The 12,645-nt window shown below is 60.6% G+C and overlaps 1 protein-coding gene across 1 annotated transcript in view; it reads right to left on the bottom strand.

Annotated features, from left to right (window-relative positions):
* HCN2 (hyperpolarization activated cyclic nucleotide gated potassium and sodium channel 2) overlaps nucleotides 1-11,009 on the bottom strand; it is a 29,762-nt gene extending 18,753 nt beyond the window's left edge. The window contains exons 1-2 of the mRNA XM_075902592.2: nucleotides 10,556-11,009; nucleotides 772-1,195 (exon numbers count right to left, since the gene is read on the bottom strand). Coding sequence (XP_075758707.1) covers nucleotides 772-1,195; nucleotides 10,556-10,989 — 858 coding nt within the window. The 5' untranslated portion in view covers nucleotides 10,990-11,009. The remainder of the gene's footprint in view (nucleotides 1-771; nucleotides 1,196-10,555) is intronic.
* Between the last annotated feature and the right edge of the window lie 1,636 nt (nucleotides 11,010-12,645).

Raw genomic sequence — 12,645 nt, forward strand, 5'->3', positions numbered from 1 at the left:
GAGCTCTGGCTGGTGAAGCTCTGAGCCAATGAGGCAGCCGGCTAGAGCCACGCCCATTATTACTGGGATGACAAGAAAATCCAGGCCACGGCCGCTGTGCTAGGGCAGCCCGTCCTCACCGCCCAAGGGCACCTGGAGGAATGGAGCATGGCACGAGTTTGTCAGGTCTCAGCCCATTCCTCGAGGGCTGGGCTCGCGTCAGCAAACCTCACAGCCCGTCGGAGCCGCATGCGGCAGGGCAAAGCCCCTCAGGCTCAGCCCTTCTGCACCGCCTGCCCGGGAGCCGCGGGGCCGGATGCTCCTCGCTCAGCCCCCTGGGCTCGTGGCCAGTGGCAGGAGCAGCCGCCTGCGCCCTGAGAGGAAGGAAACGCAGCCCCAGTGGCCAGCCGCAGGCGGGGCAGGGCTCTCGGCCGCGTTCCTAGGCCTGGGCCCCCGGGGGGGCGACTACATTTCAGGGATGGGATTTTATAATCTGCAGCAACAGGCAAGTGAACTAGTTTACAGCACGTTTTAGCTGGAGCCCTGTGGACTCTCGGCTCAGAGGCGGATGGGGCTGCCCCACGCTGGCTCCCCCAGGTCCCGTGTCTGCAAATCGCTCTGGGCATTGGTCACTGTTCAGGGAACTAGCCCCCCCCAGAGGACGCTGAGCCACAGAGCCGGGGGGGGTGGACACTAGGACCCGGCGGCGCCCCGCCCAGCTGCGTATTCTGCGTGGGGGTGGGCGGCCGGTCAAGGCAGGGACCAGGGCCCTCGGCCGGGAGACCCTCTTACCTCCTCCCACTGGTGGATGTAGCGGATGAGGCGGGAGAGGCGCAGCAGCCGCAGCAGGCTGAGGATCTTGGTGAAGCGGACGATGCGCAGGGCCCGGGCCGTCTTGTACACCTCCGAATCGATGCCCTTCTCCACAATGAGGAAAATATAATCCACGGGGATGGAGGAGACAAAGTCCACCACGAACCAGGTCTTCAGGTACTTCTTCTTGATGCGCTCCGGGTCCAGGATGATGTCGGTGTTGTCCTCGATGACGATGCCGGTGCGGAAGTTCAGCACCAGGTCCATGAGGAAGAAGGTGTCGGAGACCACGTTGAAGACGATCCAGGGGGCCGTGGTCTCCTCCTTGAAGAAGGTGATGCCCACCGGGATGATGATGAGGTTGCCCACCATGAAGAGCAGCATGGTGAAGTCCCAGTAGAACCTGCAGAGGGACCGCAGAAGGAGACGTCACCGACCCGCCGGGCAACTCACCCCGGCCTGCGGGGAGGCCGCTCGAGGGCAGACGCCGCAGCTCTGCCCGTCACGTGTGACGTGTCCGAGCCCTGCAGGAGTAAAGCTCCGCCCAGGGCCCCGAGCAGCACCCGTCAGACTGGTCAGCTCTGCCCCGCAGGGTGGCAGCTTGCAGCCACGAGACCGGCCACATGGCACCTGCCTGAGGCCAGACAAGCCCCCGGCTGCTTCTCTGAGTTCCTCCTGTGGCTTCCTCGTGCGTCCTGTCCCCCTCCCCACCCTGGAGTGGGCCTGTCCGGTGCAGGGCCTGACTGCACGCAGGCCAATGGGGACGTGCCGGGGGTGTCTCGGCCCCTGTGCTCTGTGGGGCAGGAATTCTAACCCGAGCTCTGCATACATGTATGGGGCTGGGTCAGCATCGGGATTGGACCATAAACCTGGGGATGGGAGGGTCCGTCAGCCTGCAGCACCCTCCCCCAGTGGGGAGACCCACAGCCAGCAGGACAAGGGGCCCCGATGCCAATTCAGCAACACGAGCTCCACTGGCTCCTTCGTCCTTCCCGTCGGCTCAAGGTCATGCTGAGACGACAGCGCTGGAGCTGGGAACAGACCGCAGGAGTCCTGGCTCCCGGCCGTCTGCTTGAGACACCTTCCCCTGAGACCTCCCCCCTCCTCGCTCGGCTTGAGAACAAACAGCAGCTCCCTGCCAGTTCCACACCCCCTGTCCCGGAGACATGATGACAATGGTGGTGTGGGGAGGGGTGTGTGTGCGCATGTGTGTGTGTCCGTGTGCAAATGCATGTCTGAGCCTGCATGTCAGTGTGCACGTGTGTGTGCATGTTTACATGTCTGTGCCTGCATGTCAATGTGCACGTGTCAGTGCATGCATGGAGGTATGTGTGCACGGGTGTGCGTTCACATGTCCGTGTGTGCGTGTACATGTGTGCACATGTGCAGGGGAGAGGCTGGCATGTTGCATGGCAACTTATTCAGGTGCTGCTGCCTCCAGAGAGTGGATGCGTCGGAGCAGCAGCAGCCCCCTGAACCGCCAGCCACAGGCTGGTGTGAATCACGTACAACTGCAGCGTGAGCCGATGCCGCTGGCTGGAAGGGGGGTTGAGATTTGGGGTCCAGCCTGGCCTTCCGCCGGCGTTTCCCGGGGCCCTTCCCTGCACCTTCCAGGCCAGCAACAACCCTCCCCAAGTGCCTGCCAGGGGGAGCAGAGCCCCCCCCGGCCTCAGCCTGGCATCAGCCGCTGCCCCCGGCTGGCTGGGTGCCCCACTCTGGGGACACAGGCCTTTGCCGAACAGCCAGCTGTCTGCAGGGGGCGGGGGATGGCAGGTCCCTGGCCTGGCCTGCTTCCCGCCTGTCTAACCTCAGGGCTATCTGAGCCAGCGGCTGGGTGGCTAATTCCCAAGCCCAGCCCCCTGCTCGCTAGGGTCCCGACTCGGGGCTGTGGCTCCCAAGAGCCGCGTTCCCGCCCGGGCCGGCGGGCGTTTCACTGCCCCGTGGGATTCCCGCCCTGTCTGCGCCGACCGGGGCAGGTGGCCACAGGGCGCGGGAACCAGAGGGGAGCGGATGGACACAAGGCGCTGCTGGCTGAGGAGCTGCGGTGTGTGTGGGGGGGGGGGGGGCTGGTTCCTCCTCCTGGCACACGAGCAGAATTCAACTCGCATCCTTCCCCGTGCAGCCTCCTTGCCTTTCGGCAGACACAGCCGGCACCTGCCGCGTTCCCATGGCAACAGCGAGTGGCGTCACCACTGCACCCGCATGACTTCAGAGCCCAGCTGGGGGGCAGCAGGAGATGGGCCTGGTGCCGGGCCCAAGGCCCCCCTCAACTGTCTCCCGGGGGGTGCAGAGGGAACGTCTGCAGCGGAGATGAGAGAGGCAATGAGGCCCAGTGGTCACACGGGGGACCTAGGTTCTATGCCCAGGTCCGCCACTGCCTCCCTGAACGTTCCTGGGCAAGTCACTTAATCTCTCTCCGTCTCAGGACCCCCTCTGGCCAGCCACAAAAGCAGCAAGAGCTGCCAGAGTGAGTAGGGGCATCCCCTGCATTAGCGACAGCCCCGCGACCCAGGGACCCCAATTCTACCACCAGACACCTGAGGCACAGAGAGGGAACCAAACCCAGTTCTCCCAAGCTCCTGTGCAGCCCCTTGGGCACAGAAGCACCACCTGAAATCCTGGGGGGCCTTAGCGCAGCGAGTGCTGGGGTGGGGGGAGACTGACAGAGTGGAAGGCCCCAAAACCCCATTAACGCCTGCAGGTGGCATCTAGCCCCCTCCCCCAATTCTGAAAGCCACCCCCGGACACGAGGTCAGCGCTGCCAGTGCCAAGGGCCCCAGGGCGTAACGCTCCGTCCCCGGGACCCGCGTGTCTCTGGCTCACGACGTGGCACCTCCCAGGCCACGCTCAGCCCCGTTCACAACCCCCCCTCCCCCACGTTTGCTGCCACAGACCAACCCGGGCAGCAAGGGGCCTGGCTCGACACGAGGCCCGTGATGGAGGCAGAATCAGGGATTCTGCTCCTGCTTCCCCACTGTGCACAGCGACTCACGCCCCTGGCCTGGAAGCACGTGGGAAAAGAAGCGTCTGGCCGTGCACAGTCAGATCCCAGCCACAGCGCAGGGCTGTGCGTCACCGCCATGCCGTACAAACCACCTAGGGAGGAAAGGGAGCATGGGGCAAACCACACCCTGCGGGTCGGGATTTTCCCTTTCCCACCAACGGGAAACCCCCGGCACCAGGGAGGTGCCCATGGTCATGCAGTGAGTCAGTGGCGGAGCTGGCTTAGAACGCCAGGCTCCCTGCCTCCCAGCGCTGCAGCCGGACCATGATGCAAGCCGACTTCCTGCACGTGCTGCTTTGGTTTGCCCCAAAACCACTGGGGGGGGACAGATATAACCTGCAAGGAGCTTGGGGGGGCAGCAGAGAGCCCTTCGCTCCTGGGCCTCCTGCAAACTGATCCCTATTTACATGGCATGAGCAGAGCTGTGAAGAAGGGTGAGAACAAATATAGACCCACAGGGCACAGTTCTCCTTTGACCCGAACCCCGCTGTGGCCCTACAGGACTCAGGGCCAACTCTGGGCCACGGAGGCCGACAAACCGGCCCCGTGTAATTGCTTAGCCGAGGCGAGTAAAGCCAAGAGCGTATCCCCTGGGGGAAGGTGAATGTGCGGAAGGGATCCATCCCACACTACTTACAATGGAGCTTTAAAAGCCATTCAGCTCGGGAGAGGGGGAGCGTGGATTCCTGGCAGCAGGCGGCCTGGCCTGCAAGCCCCGGTGAAGAGAAACTCTTGGAAATTCTGTGCACGGGGCCTGTGCTGGTTTCCTGCATTTGCAGAACACTGCAATGTGCTGGGACCCTGGCCTGAGACCCGGGCACTACCCCCTGCAAACCAGAGATAACAACAGCGCTGCCGAGTCCAGCATCACCCCCTCCCACCACCGCCTGAGAACCTGCCACAGGGGCGCAAGAGTTCTGCTGCGGAGGCTGCACCAACGCTTTTCAGGATCGCCCCTGGCACTTCCATGCCCCTCCCCCTCCCCCGACAAACACTTCTCGGGTGTGGGTTCGGGCGCGCCGGGAGCAAGACACAAGGAGTCATTTTCCACTCTGCTCTGCTGATGCACCGTGTCCAGTTCTGGGCTCCACGTCAGGACAGAGGAGGAGAAAGTGGAGACGGTCCAGAGAAGAGCAACAAAAACGATGAAAGGACGAGAGACCGTGGCCTATGAGGGAAGGCTGAAAAAAAAAAAGTGGGTTTGTTTTATCTGGAGAAGAGAAGACTGAGGTGGCAGAAACACTTCTCAGTACATCGAAGGGTGTTACAAGAAAGACGGAGACAAATGGTCCCCTGGGCCTCGGAGGACAGGACAAGGGGCAACGGGCTCAAATGCAGCCAGGGAGGTTTAGGATGGACGTTAGGAAAAGCTTCCTGCCTGTCGGGGGGTGAAACACTGCACTAAATCGCCCAGGGGTTGTGGAATCTCCACCACTGGACAGACACCGGCCAGGGATGGTCTAGATGGTGCTTGGCCCTCGAGGCCTCTCCCAGGCCCACAATTCTATGATTCCTTCTGGCAGAAATCTCGAGCCCGTTCGAGTTCAGCACCACGGAGAGCTCGCCATGGCCAGAGCGTCAGCGCGGGGAACACTTGTAAACTCAGCCCCGGAGCCGCTGCGACCCTCGGAAACGTTGCCAGCCTAGAACCCGCCTCATCGCCCGAGCGCAGAGCAGCAATTTCAGGGTGTCGCACGAGTAAACAAGCGCCCCCTGCTGGCTCACTCCCCTCTATTACACGAGGCCCCCCCGCCATTAACCAATTCAACACCCAATTAGCCAAGATGCTGCTTGAAAGTCAACAGCCAGCAGGACAGAGATTGGCAGCCACAACAAGCAGGATCCTACCCTCCACCCACCGGCTTTGGGGGGGCTCAGCAGCTTTTTGATTAGGCCCCAAGCGTCAGACCCAGTTGCCAAGGTCGGCTCTGAAATCCAAGCAGCCTGCACGTCCCACCCACGAATCCGACTGAAGTTAACAGGCACCTCCGGCCATCTCCGCGGTCGCACGATGACACCAGGCCCCGATTCAAGCGGCTTTAGGAGCCTGGCTGCAGGAAGCAGGTTTGCAAAGTCTGGCCCGAGTGTTTGAAGATGCCGTGAGACCCACCCAGTTAAACTCAATCTCCACACAGCCCGGGAGCAGTGTGTGACGTTTCATCCCAACTTCTAAGGCAGAAACCGATTTCCTTTACGGCACCTCTGGGGGGGGCTGCCTGGCAGCGCGCTCCGAAAAGATTCCCAACCCCTTCAAACGAGTCCCCAAAGCAGCTGCTGCTCCTGCTCCCGAAGACCCAACTACTGGCTCCCATCCAGCACCTGCGACCACTTTGCACTAAGCCCACAGCAAGCCCCTAAGAGCCAGTTTACGGGAGATATGGAAGAGCAGGTTAGACAGACATCTATCAGGGATGGCTTAGGCGGTCCTGGGTCCTGCCGTGGACTTGATGACCTCAAGGTCCCTTCCAGTTCTATGTTTCTATGATTCTAAAAAACCACCACCAGAAACAACAGCCCAGACATGCCGGGGAAGCGCCTGCATTGAGCAAGAACAAAAGACAGGACAATGTAGCACTTTAAAGACTAACAAGATGGTTTATTAGGTGATGAGCTTTCGTGGGCCGGACCCACTGCTCGCTCCATAGCCCTGTATTTTGTTTCAGCTACACCAGACTAACATGGCTACATTTCTATCACTATTCTGCATTGAGCAAGGCATTTGCATGCGGCCAGCAATGCAAGGTCTGGCAAAGCTACTGGATCGGCAGCTGCATGCACTGCAGCATCCAAAGCCACCTGGGCAACTTGCCATGAGTATTAAGGGCTTCTGCTAATTGGCAGAAAGTTGTTTATCTAAAACACACACCTGCCCTACCATTGGCTTTGGCACATCCCGGCCTGGTGGATTGACAGCTCTGGCGTCCCCAGCAGGACCCCACCAGAAATGAAAGCCTGCAGCCTGCCTCGGTTTCTTTCCACTCTGCAGTTGCAGGGAAATGGAGCCTTTGAGTCAGATTACAGGGCTCCAGGTCACTCCCTGGGCAATTTTTGATCCTCAGAGTGAACTCCGAGTGTCTCCAAGCCAGACAATCCCAAAGCAAATACACAGACACGCACACGTTTGCTGCCGCAGCTTACTGACTCATCCACAACATATTGCTCGACTTGAACGTCCCCAGGTTGCATGCATGCTTCAGGACTTAAACCACACTCGAGCAACTAGAAATCAGGATGCACCCTGACATGGAGACAGGGTATCCCAGACTGTCTCTTTTCCTGCACCTTCCTCTTGCATCTGGCACTGGCCCCATCACAAACAGGATACTGTACTGGACAGACGTGTCTGGCCAAGGACGTTTGCTCCTATCAGCCAGATGTAAAAATCTTTGGGTTACAATACTTGGTTGCCAGGATAATACCCAATAGCCACAGATCTCCACGTATTTAACAAACCGTTTTGGTTTATTACGTCTCCTGACCCTCCGACATCTCAATTTTACACTAGCGCTTAGAGAAATCAGTTGTCCAAGACCATTGCCAAACGGAGTAGAACCCTTGAGTCCTGACTCTTAGTTACCTGCCCCTTCTTTGCTTTATCATTTATCTTCAATCAACCGGGGATAAACGCACTAACTGGAACAGGAAATAAGTGGAGAAGGTTGAAACAACTCACCACTGGGTGGGTCAACTCTGCCTTGTATGTTTCGGCATGTCATTGACGAGGCACATCATTGATCAGATTTGCCACTAGTGATATGAAACAGCCACCCATGCTGCCTGCTAATAATTCAATATTGGAGTAAATAGGAACTTTTGCTCCTAGAGCCTCTCTCCTCCGCCTCCCCCCTCCCACTTGCACTGTGCATGAATAATTAGAGAGCTCTGCCTATGACGAGCTACATTCTGCAAATGGGTGCGATTATGAAGGCATGTCACATATGCAGATGGTAATGATTTTATCCTGAGATGAGAACATGGATTTTGCAAGGAAAACATGCCGGGAAACATTCCATTATCCTGATCAGATTTTGGGAAGAGAAATGAGAAATGTAATTTGGCATAAGCATTTACATAGAGCGTGGAAATAAAACAGAACCAAATTGGTATGCACCTTGTTAGGCTGCCCAAGGGGGAAAAAAACAACCTCTCCCCTGATTTTGCCCTCTGTGTGGTGCGTAGATAGCAGATCTGTGTATGTTTTCTTAAAAATTATTCCAGACGCACCTAAATACGCCTGCTGAGCACGGAAACAAACCTGCTAGATTCTGTATAAATACCTAGCAAACGAGTCCCTCTCTGCAAAGGGTTTATAGGCTAAACAGACAAAGGGTAGGCGGGGGGAGAGGCACAAAGAGAAGAGTGACAAGCGCATCATCGCACATGTTGGTGGCAGAAGTGGGATCCAAACCCAAAGCTTTTCCCTCCCTAGTTCTTTTTACCATAAGACCTCACAGGATTGGAACACAGCCAATACACACCATACAAATGTTCCCCCCAATTCTAGCCTGGCTCAGTGCCCGGTCTATACCACAGTGAGCTCGGAAAGGACAGGCCAATATTCCCGGCAGACCTGCACGGGCAGCAGGAGTTTCTGTAACAGACACATGGATTTGCTGCCACAGAGCCCACTGCAGAAGCAGAGCCTTCCGTGTCCAGCCTTCCATAAAACGGGAGCGAGGAGGAGGGGCTGTTTGGCAGGGCAGCTAGGCCACACGACGGACAGTGCTTGCTTGCAGCTCACTGAAGAACAGCGCCATCCAAGCGCCCGGCCCTGTCTGTTCTCACCTCTTGCTCACACGCGACTGAAAAGAAACGCTCTGAAATGGTCCCTGTGTCGGGCTGCAAGACACAGCTGGTGGGGAACAAGCGTGTTCTCCGTGGCCCGGTTCATTCCTAATTCTCTTAACCACAGCCTGAGCACTGCCACAGTGATCTCATTACGACAAGGTCAATCCAGACGACATTACAATGGCAAGATGAAACACACAGATGTCAGTGCAAGTTACGCTCCAATACCATTCGACTGCACCACCGCCGATACCGTTAGAACACAGCTACGGGTGAACCCGACAGATGAAATTGGGGGGAGCCAGGAGAGACACACCCAGGGGGCAGATTCTGACCTGGAACTGAATTGACTTTGATGGATTTGATCCTTCCTCGTAAGGTGGGTACGAAGCGCTCTTTATGCCAGTGGCTCCGTCTGCATTAATGCCTCAGGACAAACGCTAATTGGCCAGGAGGGGGAAGGGAGATCTAACAGCACCGGAGAGTCACAGAGGAAGATGAATGACCCAGGTTGGTAGAACGGGACTGGTGAAGGCCGCAGATCTGAGCGGAGCCTGTCCTCGGAGTAGCTCCGGCCTTCGGTGCCTTCCCGGAGAGGGTCCCTCTCCATGGGGGCAGGGGGCTGTCAGGGGTCCAGTGGACAGGACCTGCTGGAGATTCACAGACGGGCGCTCGAGCCTTCTCCGCTAGGGAAACGCTACAGAAACACCGGCGTGAGCTTCTGCAAACCCGTGACCAGGGACAACTCACCAGGCAGCCCCCTCCTTCAAAAAAAACACAGCCCAGTCCAATGGCACTGACCTGGGAGTCAGAAGACAGGCTCCAGCCCATGCTCTGACACTGATCTACTCTGGGGCCTCGGCCCAGTCATTTGCCTCCCGTGCCCACCATTAGGCAGTACTGTCTCCTTGAGGACAAGGACAGTCTCTCCCTACACCTCTGTGCAGCCCCTTGCTCTGGTAAGACACAAAGAACAACGGAGGTGCCCAGAACCCGCACTTGGAACTCAGCTAAACCTCTACTGAACTGCCGAGGGGATAACCCAGCCCGCTGCTCCAGGGGGAGAGGCTGCCGCCACAGAGGGGCTCAAACTAGCTGCCAGACCTTCCGTCCCTGCCTGGGCGCCCGGCGTCGCCTGCTGCATTGGCAGCCGCACAACCCGGCCAGACGCGTGTCACGTCGCGCAGGGCAGCAGGGAGACAACGGCACCGGGTGACAGCTGCATCCTTGAGCCCTGGGGGCGGGTCATGGGCAGGCAGCCGCCCAGGCCTGTCCAGCTCCACCCTGGCTGCACAATATTCCATCAGGCCCGGGCCTCCTCACAGGCACTTTGCATGACGCTGGAAGCCCCGGGACCCTTCTGAGGGGCTGGGGGGGAGGCGCCAGAGGGAAGGGACTGGCAGCTGCTGGCATCCCGCTTCCTAACTCCCCGGAGGCTGCATTCGGGGGATCCGGGCCCTGCCGGGAGCCTGAGCCCCGAGGACCCAGCTAGTAACAGTCTGGCCAGGGGAAACCTCTGGCAGTGCCGGGGCGGGGGAGGGGGCAGCCGCACACACAAAGCTGCTGCATCACTGGCAAGAGCCCCCGGGAACCCCCCCGGCCTGGTCCCATGGCCAGCAGGTTCCCCGCCCCCAATGGGGGGGCACTGCTGGGGGGGGGCTCGCTCGGTCACAGGCTCCTGGCCAGGTGCCTCCAGGGCGGAGGGGAGACGCGCCTGCGGAAGGGCTGAGGGTGCCCTTGTCCGAGGGAAGCCGGGGAGCATCCAGCTGGGATCCGGGCCCCCGCAGCCCCAGGGCCTCCCCCTCCCAGTACAGCTCAAGGTGCCCTCTCGCCAGCCCGGCCTCTCCCCTGGAGCCCAGCCCTGGGGGGGACCTGCCCCCCGCTGCCCCACAACCTGCCCTCTCCGCGGGGCTGCGCGAGCCAGGGGAGGGGCCCCGGGTCTGCAGACGCTGCCGATCGGCCCCCCGGCACCTGAAGTCGCTGTAGGGGTGGATGATCCAGGCGCCCGCCGACTTGACCCGCTCCTGCTCCCGCTCCACCGCCTTCTGCGAGCCGAACATCCGCAGCGAGAACTTGTTGACCCCGGGCTGGAGCATGGCCCCGAACTGGCGCTGCATGAAGCTCGCCTGGCTGCCGCGGGGCTCGCCGGCCTCCTCCCCGCCCGCCCCCTCGGGGCCGCCGGGCGAGCCGCTCTCCGCGCCGCGGCAGGAGAACGAGACCTTGGGCTCCCCGCGCCGGCACTCGCCGTTCGGGGAGCCCTTCCCGGCCCGGCCGCTCATGCTGCCGCCCCGCAGCCGCCGCTGCCCGCGCGGGGCCCCGGGGCCCGGCTCCTCCGGCCGCTCCTCCGGGCCCGGCGCCCCGCCGCCGCCGCCGCCCGCAGCCTCCCCGCCGCTGCCCGTCCGCATGCTGCAGCCGCCGCCCGGGAGCCGCAGCCGGCGAGTGGCGAGCCCAGCCCGGCGGGGGCGGGCGGAGGGGCGGGCGCAGCGAGAGACGGGGCGGGGAAGGGGAAGGGGCAGGAGTGACAGACAGACGAGGCGGAGGAGGGGGCTGGAGGGGAAGGGAGAGACCGACAGACACGGTGGGGAAGGGGGCAGGAGGGAAGGGACAGACAGACAAAGCAGAGGAGGGGGAAGGGACAGACAGACAGACACGGTGGGGAAGGGGGCAGGAGGAAGGGACAGACAGACAAAGCAGAGGAGGGGGAAGGGACAGACAGACAATGCAGAGGAGGGGGAAGGGACAGACAGGCGAGGAAGGGAGGGGAACAGACAGAGAGATGGAGGGGGACAAAAGGGACGAGGCGGAGAAATGGAGAGCACAGGAGACAAGGAGAGGGACGGGGGGGGGGGTCCAGGCTAATAGACTTTGCTCCTGCCCCACAGGGAAGTGGGGGGGCTGGAGAGCCAGCACAGGCCCTCTAAGGCTGAGGGGGAGCCCTGATCCTCAGGGGCCAGATCCAGGCAAGCTGGGGGCCACATCCGGTCCCCAGCCCTGGACTAGAAGAGGGGGGGAAGGAGGCAGGAGCGATGGAGGCGGAGATAGGGGGAGAAGGGGAAGGAAGCTGGAGGGGGGGACAGAGAGGCGGGACGGGGGGAGGGAGGCAGAGGGCTGGGGAGGGCTGAAGAGCGGGATGGGGCAGAAGTCAGAAGGGCTCCCCCAGGCCCACCGGAGGGCGATGTAGCTGCCCGAAGAGGGGGCCAGGATAGAAGGGGGGGGCTGCACCGGCAAAGGGCAGTGAGGCGGAGGGGGGTCAGGTGGAGAGAGAGGCAGAGACGGGGAACAAGGGAGGGACCCAGCAGGATCCAACAGAAGAAGGTAACAGGGAGGGGTGGGGATGAGAGGCAGGAATTCCACTGGGAAAAAGAATTCGGGTTTGAGCCTTTAGTCCCCCCGGGTCCCCTCCACCCACTGAGTCTTAGTAATGCAGCCCCCCCCACCCCTCACAAACAGCTGACTTGAACCCACCACCCTGCCCTTCCCAGGCAAACGCCCTATCCCCTAGGCCACGCCAGAACCCACCCACGGCTACACACTGCATTGCCCGGGACCCCTTCACGCTGCACCTCCCACCCACTGCGCCTGAGTCACTCTCCTTAATGCCACTTTAAAACCACAGGGCCGTGGCGGCGGCGGGAGAGGCCAGAGGCTGCACAGTCTGTACCCCTGGTGAAAATATTCGGGGGCCAGTTACTTACAGGGATGCATGAGGAGCAGCTCCCCTTCTGCTCTTGCAGCTGGATCACCCGCCTGAGTGCAGGAAATCGAGATTCACTTCCTGGCTCCGTCCCTCTCCCTGTGCGATCCCAGGCAGGCCGCTACCTGGCTGTAAAATGAACAGAGTTCTCCTCCTTCATCTGCCGAGATCGGAAGCCCTCCAGAGCAGGGACTCGCTCCTCCTCCATGTCTGTGCAGCACCCAGCACCAGGGGCTTGGTAGGCCCTACTGGAATGCAGATCAGCATTTGCAAGGCTTCACTTGCAAAGTCCCGGAGAGTTGAGATCATCTTAGATTTGCCATTGAAGAAACAAAACACCCAGTTTTGAAATCTACCAGCCCAGGAC

Source organism: Pelodiscus sinensis, chromosome 32, assembly GCF_052426305.1.
Source record: "Pelodiscus sinensis isolate ZL-2025 chromosome 32, ASM5242630v1, whole genome shotgun sequence".
Classification (NCBI taxonomy): domain Eukaryota; kingdom Metazoa; phylum Chordata; order Testudines; family Trionychidae; genus Pelodiscus; species Pelodiscus sinensis.